Below are 19,496 nucleotides of genomic sequence, written 5' to 3'. Positions count from 1 at the left end.
ATCTACACACTGAAATAGGTAAAAAAGCCTTTTATGAATATACGTCTTACGTACTTTACTTTTCGAGTGATAGATAATTAAAGAAATACTCACCTTGTGCTTCAACTCGCGTTACTGCACGTTTTAACATTGAGTTCCATGTTCGCTTGAAAATATCGCGCATTTTTCAAATAGCCTCAAATCCATTTTCCATCCCCTGTGTCTTTTTTCGTAGATCGTATACATTGCTCACGCGAACGCTCTGTTCGCGATGTTTGGTCACGATCGTCAATTCGCAACGCGCTCGGTTCCGAATGTGGCTCGTCGCGAGTCATATCAAAGTTTCCTCTCGTAATTACTTTTTTTCAAATAATCGTAAACCACCTGCATAAGCGAGAAAAAGGCATTTCTCGCAAATAAATGAACGAAGCGCTATCGCGCTGCATGGCACAATCCGACACGGATTCCTTTAAAAACCCCTGACACTAAAACGGTTAATGGATAAAGCAATTCTCTACGTAAGTCCTATCTTTTTAATTCTATTCGTAAAGACGTATGGACTTGCGTAAATATTCGTAGTTTACCTATTACATTAGAAATCACAGGTATGTCCAATTAAAGGATAATTCATACTATGTCACACATACATTAGCTCAATTATAATTTGTTATACTTTACACAATTCATCGTACTTAGCTATCTTAAAAGTGAAATTGAGATATCCATTTCTCTCTCATCTTAACGTTATTTTAGCGTTAAATATCATACGTGCCACATTTTGCCATTTAAATATCATACTGGTTGATAACTGATCGACAACTGACTGTAACTCTTTCTTGCGATCGCGTCCACTTATTTATACTGGTCGGGGGAGAGTCGGAAAATTCAAATTCATCTTTGTTGCACGTAGCGGCGACATTGTTTTGCTCGGAGTTTATTTATTCTTACATTACGTGTATCCTAACGATCTTGATACTCCGAGGCAAAACAACAACATGATTTGGATTGTCCTCTAACTCATGTGCCGCTACCTAAAAGCCTAAAACAAATAATGCGCACGGAGAATTATTATATTACTTAACTTTTTACATATCTATGAATTCACTAACTTATGTTCCCATTTGTAACTTGTAGGTGCAGCTTTTCTTGCCTCTTGTCCTACAGCCTGTAATTATACTTTTTCGAAGAGCTTAATACCAGTAGATGTATCGTTTCAAACAATTTTATATTTATATGGAAGCGAGATCCAAAACTGGGAATTTTTAATGTTACCTAGCTAGTTACTTACTCGTAAAATTATTTTAAATTATTTATGAATATCGCAATATGCAATGCTTGGAATGTTTAAAATGTAAGCTACCCGATTGTAATTTGAGCTACAGTTTTATTTCATTAATTTGGATATCTGTATTTAAAAACACGTTTGAAACATTTGCTCAAGAGTCACGCCATAGTAAGCTTCATGAGAACGGCTATTTAGGCTCACGCATTGACAATGAAAAATTATTCTTCCGTTCCGTAAAATGTATAGTCTGCATAGAAATGGAAGCAAAATATTATATTGTTTTATAATTAACTTCCATCGGCTGTTTTGTTATTTTTGAAAAACACCATATCACAATACCGAATAATATGGAATTACTAGAATTTCTATTTTATTTATATTTAGACTTTTAAATGACATTGTAATCTGTTTACTAATATTTACTATTTCTTCGTATTAGCTTTGTAAATATATACGGTGTGACTGTATACGTTTATCGTATAAAATTAGCCGTACATACTGAGTACAAGGCCCGATATACATATTTTCATATAAGCAAATTTTCACACAAATGAAACATCAAATATAATAAACCGTTACATAAACTTAACTAATATAGAGATACAAATATTTCTTGATGAAAATTGCGAGACGAATATAATTCGTCTATACAATGTGTAACTTTTCCAGCATAAAAGAATGCGCAGGTAACTTTAACTTTTTCGCCTTTGTACACTTTATTTTCATTTAAAGACACCATAAATTGGCATAGATCAGAAAATGCAATTTCATGTTGCATTGTAAAAATGTGAAGATTATTTCAACATAATAACAGAAGTTATTACTCCTGATTAAATCATTTAAATTAATTTAAATTAAATAAATTGGCTCCAAGTATATTAAATTTCGTATCATTGGAGTAGTACTTTCATACGGCTACGAGAACTTGACACATATTTTTGAAATGAAATGTAGAATCTGATTAATAAAGAAGAAAAGAAAAAGGAAGACTTCATTGGAAAATAAAGATACGTGCCAATGCTGAATACGTTTTGTAGCCACTGTGCATTGGATATTAATTAGTTCTTCGTTTAATAACATTACGGAGAAACATTGGAATTTATTTTTCTCTAAACGTCTTTTAATGGCCCATCTAAAAATTGTGAAATTTATATATTCCAATGTTAGTAACACATTATTCTTTTCCATTTTGTATTGATTTAGAAATACAGGAAATAATAATATACATTAATTCACTATTATTTTATATAAATATTATAGTATACATAATGTATTATATGCAAACGATAATTAATTATTATTAATATCATCTCTGCTATTATCAATATTTTCATTATGTTTGTACAACAATTATAGTAAAAGAGAAAAGTCAGACAAGACGTAAAAGTAAGAGAGAAGACGAGAAAGAAGAATGACGTAGGAGGAGTGGAAAAGCAATGTGGTTTATAGAGTTCCACAAAGAGTGAGGAGTAAAGAGAAACGCAGAGGAGAGGAAACGGGCTATTGCGCCATCAGGAAGTGGCTCACCACTTACACGAGTGTAGTTAACCATACTCCAACATAGAGGTTTGTTCTCGTTCTACGACAGGCGGACAAACTTAACGCATTGAAATAAAGATAGAGTATAGATAGTGGTCAAGAGTGATGCGATGAGAAGGACAGCGAATCATAGGAATAGTAATTTTACTCTGCATACACTGTCACCCATAAGCATCCGAACATTTTGGTCCATTTGTAACAACAGTATTTGAATTTGATCAAAGTGCACAAATTAACGATGAAGTAATAATTAGAGAACAGCACTTGGTATTTTTTTATGGAATCAGCAGGCTATTAGTTTAAATTGCCTGTTAAAAGACGTGCGTACATATATGTACAATGCTATACATATACTTGGTATTCGAATATCATTACTTCGACATCAGAAATCTATCGATTTAGAAGTTTGACTTATAATTTAGAAATTAAAGAGTCTGAACGTAGAGAGCTTGCCAAATACATGATAAGATATATCGACAAGTTTTGGCAGCTATATACGAGTTACAAGGTTTTATGATTGTATCGTTGGCCTTTAAAAATTGATTTAATCCTGTAATAATATTTTACCGTACGCAGCTACGATGATCATAATAGACAAATATCCAGGCACTTTTAAACGTTAATTTACATAGGAACATTGACCATCAACTTTACTTTTAAAACTATGTATAATCCCTCAAATGTTATTTTCTGAAACTTGGATAAGTAGTATAAATTTGCTTTCGTATGCTTTCGTATGCTTTTGTATCAGAATGTCTTCTAATATTTATGCAGTCTGGTGTATCAGAAACATCTTCTTTCATTATTTCAGTAGATGTGTTTCCTTCCTTCTCACAAGTTCTCGATTTCTATAATACCTGGTCCATTTACTCGCGCGCGAACGCCCAACTTGCATATTTGTTTGTTTTTCGTCAATAATTCCCTTATTTACTTGTCTTATTTACTTGTATTTACTTGCACTCATTTGTATTATTTACTTAATTTACTTACAATTCCCAATAGAGCAACAAAAATGATAAAAACATAAAATATTTTATAAAACAGTGGAAATTTCTTAATCGAAATTAAAATATCGAAGTCAATTTACTCCATCGATAACAAATTAGCTTCTTTCGTCGATGAAACAATAATTGAGAATAATACTAAATATAGCGTAAAATATATTACATACCTAATGTAATATTTAGGACAATCGTATTGATAACTGTTATAATATTTATAAGAGATGTGAAACATGTAATTTTGATCTTGTTTTACTACTGACTAAGAAAATATATTTAATTATTAAATGTTTAATGCATTTTTCAATAATGAATGGATAATGTATTTGTGTAAAATATGTGATACAATTCATTATATTTATAACTCCTCCTCCTACTGAAAAATTATAATATGCCATTTAAATGTATCGTTCATATATATGCATACATATATGCACTTGTTGCGTAGATAAGGCATGTAAACAGAATAAGCTTTTTAATAACTATATTCATTAAATATTCTTTATCATGGGAGGAAAGCAAATTTAAACGCCTATTGTCTCTCCGATTGTAATTTATTGTAACTTAAGTAACATAATATATATGTTATATAATATATAACAGTATATCGTATTTAAAAATATCAATGATATAGATAATTAATAAAACGTAAATAAATATAACATTGTACCAATAAATAGTATTACCTACTTTATAACTTTTACGTTTATTATTTTCATAACGAAAAACCTTTTCTTAGACAAATACCTTCAACTTATTTGTATCTGTTTTAAACAGATGCCGATGAATTAGTAATCAAATTTTATTCGTCATTTATATTCTTATTGTCATATTTCCCTATTTATTCATCTATTAACTACAAATAAATCGTTATCACAAATCCTTATAAAAATTATCAATGTGCATATTATTTAAGATTGGGCGCACGTATAGCTTAGCACGATACTGTTTAAAATCCATTCACAGAATGAACGTACCGCCTTGTATTCTGTTCATGTACTCACTCAGTAGTGTCATGGAGGTAACATGGCCGAAGAGACGCGCCTAGTTCGCGTTGAAGAAAGACTAAAGATTAAAATCGGTACGAAAGCTTGTTAAAAACATCGTTTACTAAGAATGTGAAACTTCAACGAATTATATCATGTGTTGATATTACAAGGATATTGTTATTTGAAGAAGTTTGAGGTGCTATTATACGCGTGCTACTTGTTTGGGACCCGTTTGTCACCCAGCTCGACTTCTTCGATTATTCGATTTTACTATTTCAATGAAAAATATAATATTATAAGTCATTTGATCATTTCATGTATGAACTTGACAAATCTGTTGTACAATCATATGGTAGTGGTATCTCTGCTAAACTTTAATGATCAACACACGTAAGCGTACATTTTCGACTCCCACGCACCGTTGTCCCTGTGCGAATATATGCTTCTAGTTAGTTAACACTGAAAAGAATTGATTATACTTATTGATATCATAGAAGATCACTTTTTAATATAAAAATATTAATCAAATTCGTCACACATGATCAGCAATTGTAAATTTCCTCTTTTTATTATTTCTATCCTAAATATATCAAGAATTATTGTTGTTTTGCTTATGACATAGTTTTTATACACGTTAGTATGACAGTATAAATTTAAGAAAACAAAATATAGCATTTTATTCGCTACATCCATTATGTCTTGGAACGAAATAACTTGACTTTACTATGCAAAAATAACATTCTTTTTGAGTAGGCCAAATATAAATATTTCCTTAGTATCTTTTCAATTTATTATTAATTACTTATGTATCTTTTCCAATTTTATGCATTTTTTGATATACAATTATTTTTATTAATTATTATAATAGATTATTTACAAGTTGGACTTTTTTTTATTAATATACAATAAAATGTATGAATTTTGTAATGAGATATTACTAAATAAGCTTAATATCATTAATTACTTAAATTAATCAGATCTATAAATCTATTTTATAAATCTTTTTCTCATTATTTGTTGATTGTTAAAAATCTACTAATCAATTGTTATTAATATCTAATTATTTAAATATTTCATCGCTGATTATTAAAAAAGTTAATTTAACAAGATTCTTGTCAATTAATTTTGTAAGAACATAATTTCTTAGATATTGCAGTAAAGTTTATATTTTTTTATTTTTATGGAAATAGAAAAATTCCGTTTACTTTGTAAGTGAGAAATTAGTTAACTCTATTAATTTATAAATAATAAATATTTTGTTTATTAAAAAGTACTTGGTCAATTATATTTAGGTGAGGTGAAAAATTTACAAAGCAGAAGCCATGGATCTCCTGGTGCAAGGGATGTGTATTGTGTATTATCTCTCGATCAAGAAGAAATATTTAGAACAACAACAATGGAAAGAACTCTCAAGTAAATTTTACTTGCTTTTTTCTTAGAAATTGATGTGTATATATATATATATACACACACATATGTCCTATTGAATTTTTCAGCAAGTAGCTAATTTAAGTGTTTTTGTTTTAATATAGTCCATTTTTTGGAGAAGAATTTCAATTTGAAGTACCTAGAAAATTTCGTTATCTTGGCATTTATGTTTATGATCGTGATAGACATTTAAAGCAAGATAAAATTTTGGGCAAGGTAGCAATAAAAAGAGAAGATTTAGCAACGTATCATAATAAGGAACATTGGTTTCCCTTGAGACTAGTTGATGCTGATTCTGAAGTGCAAGGTAAAGCACATTTGGAACTTGCCCTTCAACCTCAAATTGGATACGCTCAACCTAAACTTACAGTAAGGTAATTCAGTTCATTAAATAGTTATAAAACAAATATTATTAAATGCTGTTACATTGAATATATAATTGGTACGTGTGTGCGTGTGCGTGTGCGCGCGCGCGCGCGCGTGTGTGTGTATGTGTATGTGTGTTTGTATGTTTATATAAAATTCTGTTTCATAGATAATAATGTTTGGAATAGAATAAGTCACTCTATAATTATATACCGAGATGAAATTTCTAATGATAATAACCATAATTGTTTTTTATAGGATAATAGAATGTAGTGAATTAACTGTTAAAAATAGTGGTTGTGATCCATTTGCAACTGTTACGGTTAACTATAGTAATGGTAAACAAGTATTAAAACGCACAAAAATTAAAAAAAAAACGATATCTCCATACTTTAATGAAACATTTGTTTTTGAGGTAAAATTAACTAATTTACGAAATATTTATTTATTTTACTATCATTTAATTATATTTTAGCTATACAAAATTGTGTGCCATTTGAATAATTATTTATGTCTTAAATTTTATTCATAGCCAGAAATAACAGAATCCAAAGAGAAGGATATTTCTCATTATCCTCTTGAACGTGGAGAAGTGGGTGAGGTTGTCATAGGTTTATGGCATGCATCTTCTGGTATGGGAGAGCAACCAGCTTTTCTTGGTGAAGTTAGAGTTACTTTAAAAGGACTACAAAAGCAGCCGACTAATACAACAACTGCATGGTAGTTTCTATATTTATTTTCGGATAAATGATTTTTATTGCTAGTTTTTTTAAATTTCTTCAGTTAAAAAATTTTATAAAATTTTACAAGAAATTATTATTATTATGTCACTATCTTTATACAGGTACTTCTTACAACCGCGACAAGTAAAACATCGCCCAAGTAAAATTTCGAACAGTTCTGCATCACCTGGTGCAGTTCCAGGCTTGGGATCTCTGCGGTTAAAAATACATTATACAGCAGATCATGTTTTTCAATCAGCGATGTATGATAGATTAAGGAATTTGCTGTTACAAAGTATCAATATTCAACCAATAACATCGTCCGCTGTTTATATTTTGGGAGAAATTGTGGCAAGTAAAATGGAAGCTGCTCAACCATTGGTTAGGGTATTAGTACACTATGGACAATTGGTTTCTGTAATGAGAGCTTTAGCTAGTCATGAAATTTCTAAATTAACGTAAGTAAATCAGTTATGCGCAATCTTAATTTTAATAGTTTATATATTCATATTTTACTATATAATATTCTATAATTTACTATATATATTATATAATTCATAAAAGTCATTATTATATAATATATATATATAAAGTTTCCATCGTTTTGATTTTTCAAACACTACAGATAACTATGGATAAAAAGATATGAACAGAAATTAGTGAGCTTTTGATCAGTAATAAAGGACAATGTTAAAGCATTCTTACTTTGATAAAAAATTAAAGACTCAAATCTTTTATTTGAGAAATAGTATTTTAACAATTTTTGTGCACTGTATTTTGTTATTGATATAATGCTAATTAATTTTAGTTCATAATATTTTTTTGTTAGATTATTGAACGTATCTGGAGTAGCTATTAAGATGTACCTTGCATATTTATATACAGAATGTTCCAAAACATCGATATAACATCAATATACTAGCATGAAAAATATATGTCCAATATTACCTCGTTCTCAAGTTACATTTGTGTTTTTGTTATGCCAGTTACCTACTTTCATAGAAATTATTCAAAGTGAGTACCTTTGGCTCAAATAAGGCTCTATACTTGTTACCTACGCAACTCTTACATCCTACACATCTTACACAACTCTTTACCTGTTCAGAATTGACAAGTACTGTTTGGATTTGCTGAAAACTGTCTTCAATATGATGTCAATGTATCTTAATATTGTCCATTGGTTCGTTATAAACAGAAGGTAACTTACAAATAAAACTGGCTGTAACTCGGAAACATTATATTGAACATATGTTTCATGAATTTCTTTTTTATTTTTGTATATCGAATTTATCACGAAATTTATTTTTGTACCCGCATGTTTCGAAGCATTCTGTAATAATATCACATACATCCAATAGAAATACCATATATATTATTCATATACATAATGTAATTTATGATTTTTATTAAAGTGACCCAACAACAATATTTCGTGGTAATACGTTAGTAAGTAAAATGATGGATGAAGGTATGAGATTAGCAGGTCTTCACTATTTACATAGTACGCTTAGACCAGCTATGGAACAAGTATTCTTAGAGAAAAAGACATGCGAGATAGATCCAACAAGAGTAAAGGATGCAAATACAATTCAAACCAATTTAGCGAATTTAAAGGTATAGAAAATACAAATTTAATTTTCCTTATCATTTTATTATTGTATTGAACAATATCAACAACGTTAGACTTTATTTTTTTATAATTTAATAGGAATATGTTGAGAGGGTATTTACTGCTATTACAACATCTGGTGTACGATGTCCACCATTAATGTGCGAAATGTTCTGGTGTTTAAGAGAACTTGCAGCGACACATTTCCCAAAAAATAAGGAAGTAAGATATTCAGTCATCAGTGGATTTATTTTTTTACGATTTTTTGCACCTGCAATATTGGGTCCAAGATTATTTGATATTACTACTGAACAAATTGTAAGACTGTCATTGAAAAAAAAAGAAAAGCAACAATATTGATTTATAGTGAAATTAAGATATATTATTATTTATTCTAGGATTCTCAAACTAATAGAACGTTAACATTAATTTCTAAAACAATTCAGAGTCTAGGAAACTTAGTAAGTTGTAGAGGTGGAGCTGGTAGTGTTTGTAAAGAAGAATATATGGAATGCGTGTATAGGTACATTAGGAATAAATGCATTTCGGAATTTAGTTTATAAATAAATAGATTTTTATTATTTAAATATTACTTTTTCAGAGAATTTTACACAGAAAGACATATACAAGCAGTTAAGCAATTTTTAGAATTGATATCAACTAGTAGCAACAGTGGTATTGCAAAACAACGAACAAGCACTCAACAAGAACAACCAATCGTATTGAAAGAAGGGTATGTCTAATGATTTTTTATATTAGCATATTGTATTAATATACTTTATTTATATTACATCTATTACTTTTATTCTTTCTTATCATATACTTGAAAAATGAACATTTTAAGCTCGATGCAGACGAGCGAATTTTGTTACACAAGCATTTCTTGGACGTTTCATTAATACACTGAATTACACAAGAAAGCGCAGACGAGTGGGCAGACCCAAATGACGGCAAATGAAAATTAATTATCTCGATCCTTTTTCGTGTTGCTAGAACATTTACGAGTATTGTGACATTCAGGCGAGCGGGTAATAGCCGCGAAGAACTACATATTTGCGCAGTATTTAAGCGAATAAATCCGCTTGTCCGCATCGGGCAAATAACTTAAAAATAACTATAATAATTATGATAACAATTAAAAATTTATAAATGTATCGTCCATATATTACTTCCTTATTTATTCGTTAAATATTAATTTTAACAAGGCAAGTTAAATAACAATATTCTTTTGTTCACATAAATATAATTATTGCTAATAAAAAGCATTTATAATAGAATATATTTTCTCTTCATGCATACTGCTGATTGTAAGAAGAGGTTTGTAATAGTACCTTATCTCTGGCCTGAAATTTTCACATAGTATAAATTTGTCACTATTGTTGCTTAATTACAGAGTAATGATTAAAAGGGCACAAGGTAGAAAACGATTTGGTCGGAAAAATTTTAAACAAAGATACTTTAGGCTTACGACACAGGATCTAACCTATTCAAAAACAAAAGGTGAATGAACACATTGATCTTTGAAAATATTGTATCCTTGAAGAATTAACCTTATTATTTTGAGCTCTATTAAATTATGTTTGATAACACATTTCACAGGTAAAGAACCTTTATGTAAAATACCGCTTGAAGAAATATTAGCTGTTGAAAAACTTCAAGAAGATTCTTTTAAGATGAAAAACATGTTTCAAATTATTCAATCACAAAGGGCATTATATGTTCAAGCAGGAAATTGTGTAGAAGAAAAAGAATGGATTGATATTTTAACAAAAATTTGTCGTACAAATAGCAATCGATTAGAAAAATATCATCCGAGTGCATATATTAATGGTCATTGGCTTTGGTACGTTATTTAATATAATTTGAATCAATATACCTTTCGATCATTAATAAATATTGCTTATAGTTGTAAAGCAGTAGCAGAAACTGCTCTAGGATGCAGCGAAGTATCGCCAGGAGTGGAAGCTGGATTGCGTATGGTTCTAGATCCAGATAGAGATTTGCAGCGAATACATTCTTTAATATTTACGAATATGCCGCGACTTGAAACTTTAATGAGTGCGTGTGAATGTCAAGCTGTTTATGGGGCTAATGACATGTGTATTTTACCAGGAGGTGGGTCTCCTATAGAAGATGTGCCCTCTTGTTTTAAAACTTTAACTGCATTAAGAGAAGCTGCATATGCTTTACAGCACGAGCATAGAGCCTACTTTAGAAGATTGGCGCGTGATACTAAATATGGAAGCAAGTAAGTTTATTAAAATAATATATTCTTTGATATTAGAACAATAATACACATTAGACAGTTAATGTAACATTTTCTAATTTCCATTTCACTATGATAATTGAACTGTATTATTTGTGTATCTAATAATAGTATGATATATTTAAAAAATTATTATAACTGTAGGCAAGCTCCAATTGGTGATGATAATTACCTTCATTTAGCTGCTAGAGCTGGATTTGAAAGTCAATTAACGAAACGTGCTTATGAAATAGACAGTTTAAATCAACACTATGTAGAAACAGATCACTGTTATGACAGCGGATTTTCCAGGCGAATAGAGGATCAACGAACATACGATGAAACATTTAGAAAACGTCTAGATTCTGGCTCGATACATCGTAGGTATGAGAACGAAAATAATTTAGTACGACGATATGAAAGCACTACCGATACTATTAGAAGTATCCAAAATGATCTCAACACATTTGATCATAGTTTAAATAATACATTTAGGACAGATAATTCTGAAAAAAATGTAAATTTAGAAAACAATAGAATTTTAGATAGTTCCAGTTTTTTAGCAACAGATGGAATTACTATTTCTAATACATTATCAAGAAAGTTTAATAGCTATGACCATACCAAAATATTAAAGGAATGCACAATAACAAAGTTCAAAGGTGACAAACCTGATATATCTTGTAATTCTTTGAATGAGCATACTAATTAATTCATTTAAATTTTGAAGATGAAAACATGTTCCTATAAAGTTTTCTAAGATATTGTCTCATATGTTCATGTTATATTAAAGGCACACTGTAGTCTTTAAATTCATTAAAATCATACAAGATTATATTTCTTGCAGTAGTATACAGTATATGGAGTTTAAGTGTATATAACAGTAATCTTCGAGCTGTTAAAGTTCGGAATAGAAAAATATTTTAAACTTTCAATGCTTTAGAAAAATTGAAACGACATTTAAGTGAAATGAAAAATCGTATCGTTTAGAAAGTTATTTCTTATATATTAAGTCAAAATATAAATATTTCATAATTATTTAAAATTATTTACAAAAATAGCCTTAAGCACAATCGATATGGCATGAAATGTTTGTTGAACAGTAACATAGGAAGAAACCAGATTTCATACTATGCATTGCTTGTTGAAAGGTTAAATGAAGTTTAAGTGTTTACTATTGTTCCAATATGTTGGGTGAGTCATTGTTAGATTTTAAGTTCTTGTTTTGTTTTAATGACGTGATAAAATAATCTGAAACAGAAATTATTCATATTTAAAAGTTATTTTTATATAACTGTTCAGAACCAATATATCAATATCAATGACCAATTTAAATTAGTTCAAGATCTCCTATACTAAAGATAAAGTTTCCATTCTAAATATAATATGTATATAACTATCAGGATTGTAATTTAATTTTAAAAAATTTGTGTTATCTATTTCTTCTTCAATTTAAATCTTTTATTCAAGATTTTAATTTAATTCTCAGACCCTTGAATCTCACTTCACTTATACTCTTCCACCGTTATATCTTTCTGTTACTAGAAGTACCTCACAGTACAGACCAAAACTTATTGAAATTCTTGCTCAAAATCAGTGCGAATAAAAATAATCACAAAGTACTGTTGAAAATTTTAAACATTAACCATGTGTTTTTGAAAAAAATATTCTGGTCAGCATTGCAATTTTATGAAGAGTCAGAAGATCTGTTGCTTGTTGTATAGTTTAACATGGTATGTCACCTGAATATTTTTTTGTTTATGTTCTCGAGAATTTACATTTATATACACTCTATTTACATTTTAAAGCTAACTGAATTTTTCGCTAAGCTAGAAAAATCTCGTGGCATTTTTCATTAATTCATTTAAAAAAAGAAGGGAAATATGAGAATCTCCTCCAAAAACACCAAAGTCAAGTTCTCACCAAATCACGTCTTTATTATTGATTTCAAATCTTTTACATCCTTTTAAAGTACAAACCAAAATGCCAGCTCTTACTAGTACTTTATCTTGCAATAAACGTGTGATCCAATAATTTCTTCTCAATCAATCCTCTAGAAAAGGGTTAAGTATTCCAGTGCAGCTTATTTGGATTGTAGTAAACGTACATGTAAACAAGACAAGATATGTTCCATCCTTAATGATAAATACATTAGTAATTAGTACAAAAAATACATTTATGACATATAGTTCAATTATACGTAATTTCAAATATCGTATACAAGCGCAATTTTACACACATGTAATATTGCTGAATTTTGAAGTTTAATTTACACAAAAACAACATCGAGTTTCCATCATATTATGACAGAATTTCGACAATTTCTAATCTACATTATATTAAATTGTATTAGACAAGAGACTTTCTTAATTCAAATTTTATCTATCATATCATGTTTAAATATTTCAAAGTTACTAACAGTTTTGTTTGCAACTACATTTTATTCTGTGATAAGGAGAGTTTTAACATATTGTTGGTTCAATATCGTAATTTAATATCGATAAAATGTCAAATAATTGTTTTAAGTGGGCCAGTTTGTCTCTGGCGTAAATAAGTAAGATAGAAAACAATTACATAGTTAATTTTTTGGGATATATCCTTCTTTCAATGGTGCAATTTCTTGTTTCTTATTAAAATCGTTCTGTTTTTTTATTAAAATCGTTTTGTTTTCAAACTATTAATTTAGGTTACTTTTATCGTAAATTAATTCTGAATATTCAATTGTTTCGTTACATTGTACTTATTTACTAAAAAGTCTCCCCATTTGTGCATGTTGTAAAAATAGATACAGATGGCGAATAATTTGTTAGATATTAATAAATACAATTGAAAATGTCTAACGTTCATCGTTGAACGTCTTATCTCAATTACTATAAATATTTGCATTTGCACTAAACAGTGACTGTTATGCCATGGTTAATCGCGGGTCTGTATATTTTAGGACTTCTTATTTTCAAATCAATTCAAATCTGATCACTCTGACTTCTTTTTGTGATGAACAGACATTGACTAGCTAACTAACGGTTTTAATAAATTACATTTGCATTAATTACGTTAATTATTCAAATTTTTGTATAAAAACATTTACCTGTTTTGTTTTTGACTTTATTATTTATTTATTTGTATTAGATCAATTATAATAATATGATATATATTTACATTATTTAAACAAATTTTCAGCATTAAACATCTCTTTTTTTGATTCTTAATTAGTATAGGTGATATAAGTAATATAAAAATAGTATAAATCAATTGAAGAAGTAAATATATAATTATATCTTAAAGGTTGGCTATAATGTAGTAAAACTATTAGTATGAATAATATAGAAAAGTTGATATATTAGCAACAAACATCAGAGCAGCCGTACTACAACTATATCTGAGAACAAGAAAGAATAAACTCAGTTAAACACAAGTTGAACATTACAAATCAAACAGAGTATAAGCATACTCAACTTATTCTCTACAAATTAAATGTTTTTATTGACAAGTTAAAAGAGGAATGATAAAATGTTCTCCACACCAACATATTTTCTTTCTTTCTCTCCCTCTGTATTACTTTATTTTAAAATATGCATTGTTTCGAATTGATTGAAACGACTTTTTAATTGAAAATATACATATAATGAAATATAGATATAATAGAAACTGTACTTAAATACTGCATCAAAATCGCTAGGCGAATTAAAATTGACGTAATTTTTAAACTAAATTTAAAACATAAATATAAAAATATAATATAAAAATTTTATTGATAAAATCCAGAATTTACCTAATTACATCCAATATGACTTATGTATGATTAAGTGTTTTCGAGTTTCTCTTACAACATACGTCATTTAAATGATAACTATTAATTTTTATAAATAATTTGTATGAAATTGTTCTTCAAAAAATATTTAATACGACACATTCTGTTTTTTCTGCAGAAATGAAAATGTTGTTACATTCTCTTATCGAAGATGAGAACATTTCTCTGAATATCTTGAGCTACTGAATACAGAAAAATAATTTAAGATATATTTTTTGGTAAAAATATTGAGTGACAAAACAGCTTGTTAAAACATTTTATTTGTTTGTTTCTCCTTCTTTTCTTAATTGTAATTCTTCTTATAAATTGTGAACTCATTTCTACATAAATTTCTGAATATAATTACAAATAAAAAGATTCAAATAAATGTTAGAATTGTAACAATATGCTCGTTATTTGAATGTGAACATCATGTTATGTTTTCATGTGTTTCCAAGTTTTATGATATTTCGGGCAATGATTCATGTGATTTGTATTTGGAATTTCCCTCTGTATAATAAGAATTGTCAGAGCTACAAAAATTTATGTTACTAGTCATGATTTTTGAAGTCATTAAGGACAGTTTAAAGTTTCCCTTCGTTTACCGTTCATTTTAGGTTTGCTATGAATATCACAGATATAGACAACTTATGACCAACTTATGTTCTGATAGGAGAACTTCTAATCATTCTATTTCTCGCCTATTTACTATGCCTACGAGATTTTTTACTACACTCTAATAGGTAGACCTTTCATGGAATCAGTGCTCATGATAAATATCTTTTACTCGTGCTTATAGTAGTATTAAAAATTTAATTAAAATCACTGAATGTCACTTAAATGATGTTCATTATTAAAATAAAGTTATTGTATGACTTGGTTTCTAGAATCATCCTGAATGCTTATTTATTCTTCCTTGAGACTAACAAATGAAAGTTAGTACTATTACCTTATTATTTACTCTCGTTATAACATTTTTAAAAAACTTTATTTAATTAATTTACTAAAATCATTTTCTTAATATAACTTAAAGAATGTTAACGTCTGAAGCATGTGATGACTACATTCTTTAAGATCATATTACATACTCTCTCACAAGAAAGTAACATTCAACAAACATCAATTTAATCATTAAATTATTACCTAATACTTATGCACATATGTAAAATGTCTAATATACAACGCAATCATATCAAAATTATATTTTATACAATTATTTTTTTTATTAATGAAACATCTTTCCCTTCAATACTCTCCATTTATATCTATAACATTTCTTTTGTACAAAATATGTGCCTCGTTGATTTTATTATTGATAATTAAATACTTGTATCTTGATATTATTTTACAAAATATTTAATATAAATAGATTTCCACTCAATCAGAGATGTTCATAAATTAAGTTTTAGCATAGGTGATGTTATAAACGAAAAATATTTGTTAAAAAAATATGTGAAAATATGAAACAAGGTACAATGGAATACGTTTTTTACAACAATATTTCAAATGCAATGAACCATAAGATTATATTTGTTAATTATAACACTGCAATAGTAAAAACGTATTATTTTAATTTAGAAAGTCTATCTTAGAAGTAATATTGTAGTGCTGAAACATATGACCATGCGCGTAAACAAAAATTAGCAAATGGAATTTTCATTAATATAATTTTGCATGAAAATTAAATTGTTTGTCATTGAGACCAACAAAACTATTTACTGTTCTTACTTCAAATGACTCACCCCGTATATTTTAAACTAATCAAATCTAGCAATATTTTATAGTAGATGTGCAATTACACATAATTCTACAGTAAATGATAATATAAAAATAATAATAATAATAATATCAAATGTGTAGTAATATAGTAATAACTAAGTAATTGCTAAATGCATTGCTAAATCGCATGCTGATTATTAAATGCAAATTGCTTATGCAAGTGTATAACTTCACAAAATTAATTACAATAATTTCCCAATCAGATAAGCTATTGTTGTTAGATTAAAATTAATATCTAATATCAAACATAAAATAAATTAATTCAATCTTTTTTTTATTAAACAGAACATCATGCAAAAATTTATCATTTTATATAATAAAAATATTTTTTATACAAACAATGTATTTTCAAAGATATTTGAATGTTAACAAAACACTTAAACTATATATACTGTAAGATCCTATTTTATATGCTGTTGACTCTCCTTCAAGGGGTTTTTTTTTATTTATGTGTGCGTTTTCATCGAATTAATTGCATAAGTTCTATAATGGCTTAGTTATTAATAGAAATATGCAATGAACAATATTTCAAGGAGTGTTTAAATTACTTCTATAGTTTGTTATCATGCACTACAAGGTATGACATTTCACATCAATAAAAACTTTTTTTATTTATTTATTTATGTTTTATTCTTAAAAGAAAAAAGAAAAAAAAGTAGAAATATATATATCTATAAGTATGATAGCGAACTGTATTTTATCGATAGAGTAAATCAGCAATCTCAATATTAGAGAAATATTATATTATGACCAATATTCATTAAGACATTTGAATATGTACAATATATTTTTAATTGATCTATTGTTTCGTTTATATTTTTATAAAATTATAGTACTTCTATTTTATGTTATGCTTTTAACAATTAATAGTATTTGTATAATTTTAATTTCTAAATGCTTATGAAAATAAGCAAAACATATGTCGTCTTCGAATATTAGGAAAACATAATATTAGGTAATAATAATTTTTATACACTGAAATCAAATAATACAATACAGTATCAAATATAAAATTAATATAAGTAGTATTTAATCTGTACATAGTGGCATTATAAATAGTGTTTTAGCGATGATTTTCAAATTTGTCTTTGTATCTTAATGTAATTTATTAAAGGAAAATATGTATAAAATTATAAATTATATATATATTATATATAATTATATTAACATATTTTGTTAAACTTTATAAAATTTTTGATCTAATTTATTCTTTTTTCCTTTTTTTTTAATGTATATGATTTGTAAAACAGATGTATATCTCTTGCATTTATTCTTGTAAAGATGTCCCTACATTTGAAATATAGGAAATGGATATATAGGGTGTCTCAGAAGAAATCCATACAACTTTACTAATATGTTTAGTAGGTTATTCTGAATCAAGAAGATTGTATACAGTTTTCATACAGATTTTCATCTATTGTTGATTTATTTAAAAAGAAAAATTCTACACATTTTCAATGTATTTCTTGACTTGCTTTATTTTTATATTCTACAGCGGATGTTCAGCATGTCATCCTTGTAATGTACATAACTACTGTATCTGCGATATTTAATTTTTAATACTGTTATTTGCATTGGATATATATTGTATTGGTTGTCTGAAATTGTGATTTCATATAATTACAAAGGGAGAAATCCAGTGGACTTAAATTAGGTGATTGAGGTGGCCATAAGTTTGGTCCATATTATCCTATCCATATTTCAAGGAAATGCATATTTAAAAATGTATATTTACACAAATATAAAATCTAGAGACAGAGTGAACTCACTAGTTACCAATAGTTACAATCTTATACTGATATTTGATATACAGAGCAAACAAAATTGACATCAAAATAGAACTAAGAATTCCTAAGATGTGTGATCTTTTTAAATTGCAAATTAACATACTGATAAAGTTAAATTTTCTTCTGATACACCTTGTATGCTATTTATTTTAAATAAATGAAAAGAATTTTCTTACATACGTTTGTTGTTAATATATTTTTATACATATAAAATTTGTAAATAGTTATTACTATACTTTAATGACTTAAAATTGTAGTTTTGTCTATATATGTTTCAATAGTTTTTAGTATTTAAACATTTAATAAGGTTGCTAAGATTATAATTATAAAATATTCTTATGTGGATATAAATAAGACTGCTCTCTTAATAAAATTTTATTTATGCCCTACTCAATTTGTTAAGTGTTATAACTGATCAATATTATTCATTATTATAAAAAATACATATAATTGTAATAATCTTATATAATTTACTCCTTTGAGAGTACAAAACTTATAATCAACATTCTGTAACAAATATTTTGACCTTTCTCAAATTACATTATTTAAAAAGATATATACTACACATTTTAATAGATGCAAAGAATTTTCTTTTCAAAGAACATACTCATAGAACATAATAATTACATAGTAATCATTAAACATTTAATAAAATAGTTTTATAAAATTATACGAAAAATAAGATTTTTTCATATTACTTGAAATTATTTATAGTTAATAAACATTTTTAGAAAAAGAAATGATCATTCTTTTTTCTCTTTTTTTTCAAAATTAACCAAATAATTAAGAGAGAGAGAGAGAGAGTATGGGAAGAAGCGTTATATATTAGAAAAATTAATAAACATTAATATGTTTATATCATATAAATTGATCTCGTACCTTTAATGTATATTTAGTAAAGTAAACTATGTTAAGGTATTCCCTAAAAATAGTTGGTAAAATAGTTTGACACATTTTGATCACAAGATAGTTTATAT

The 19,496-nt window shown here is 27.4% G+C and overlaps 1 protein-coding gene across 8 annotated transcripts; it reads left to right on the top strand.

The window, feature by feature from the left end:
- Positions 1-4,797: 4,797 nt before the first annotated feature.
- On the top strand, positions 4,798-18,694 carry LOC122571807 (GTPase-activating protein). Of its 8 annotated transcripts, XM_043735981.1 has the most exons (16): positions 4,798-4,885; positions 6,086-6,206; positions 6,326-6,595; positions 6,846-7,002; positions 7,120-7,307; positions 7,432-7,767; positions 8,722-8,923; positions 9,018-9,236; positions 9,317-9,441; positions 9,520-9,651; positions 10,182-10,235; positions 10,312-10,418; positions 10,518-10,761; positions 10,825-11,033; positions 11,111-11,166; positions 11,329-11,409. In XM_043735981.1, exons 1-15 carry the CDS (start codon positions 4,831-4,833, stop codon positions 11,119-11,121), a joined length of 2,430 nt encoding a protein of 809 aa, XP_043591916.1. In that variant the 5' UTR covers positions 4,798-4,830; the 3' UTR covers positions 11,122-11,166; positions 11,329-11,409. The 8 variants fall into 8 exon arrangements, with proteins under 8 accessions (XP_043591916.1, XP_043591914.1, XP_043591910.1 ...); XM_043735979.1 differs by having other exon boundaries at positions 9,018-9,140; positions 10,825-11,166; positions 11,329-18,694; XM_043735975.1 differs by having other exon boundaries at positions 10,194-10,235; positions 10,825-11,166; positions 11,329-18,694.
- The last annotated feature ends 802 nt before the right edge of the window (positions 18,695-19,496 follow it).

Source organism: Bombus pyrosoma, linkage group LG10, assembly GCF_014825855.1.
Source record: "Bombus pyrosoma isolate SC7728 linkage group LG10, ASM1482585v1, whole genome shotgun sequence".
NCBI lineage: Eukaryota > Metazoa > Arthropoda > Insecta > Hymenoptera > Apidae > Bombus > Bombus pyrosoma.
The sequence above is the reverse complement of the archived record's forward strand: the minus strand, read 5'-3'. Positions and strand labels throughout refer to the sequence as shown.

Bases quoted from the DNA above. Each gene is read 5' to 3' on its own strand.
- LOC122571807 (XM_043735974.1), top strand. From the start codon at position 4,831: ATGGCCGAAGAGACGCGCCTAGTTCGCGTTGAAGAAAGACTAAAGATT. The intron at 7,768-8,721 runs GTAAGTAAATCA...TTTTTATTAAAG, and splicing joins CATGAAATTTCTAAATTAAC to TGACCCAACAACAATATTTC. The intron at 10,236-10,311 runs GTTTGTAATAGT...GCTTAATTACAG, and splicing joins ACTGCTGATTGTAAGAAGAG to AGTAATGATTAAAAGGGCAC.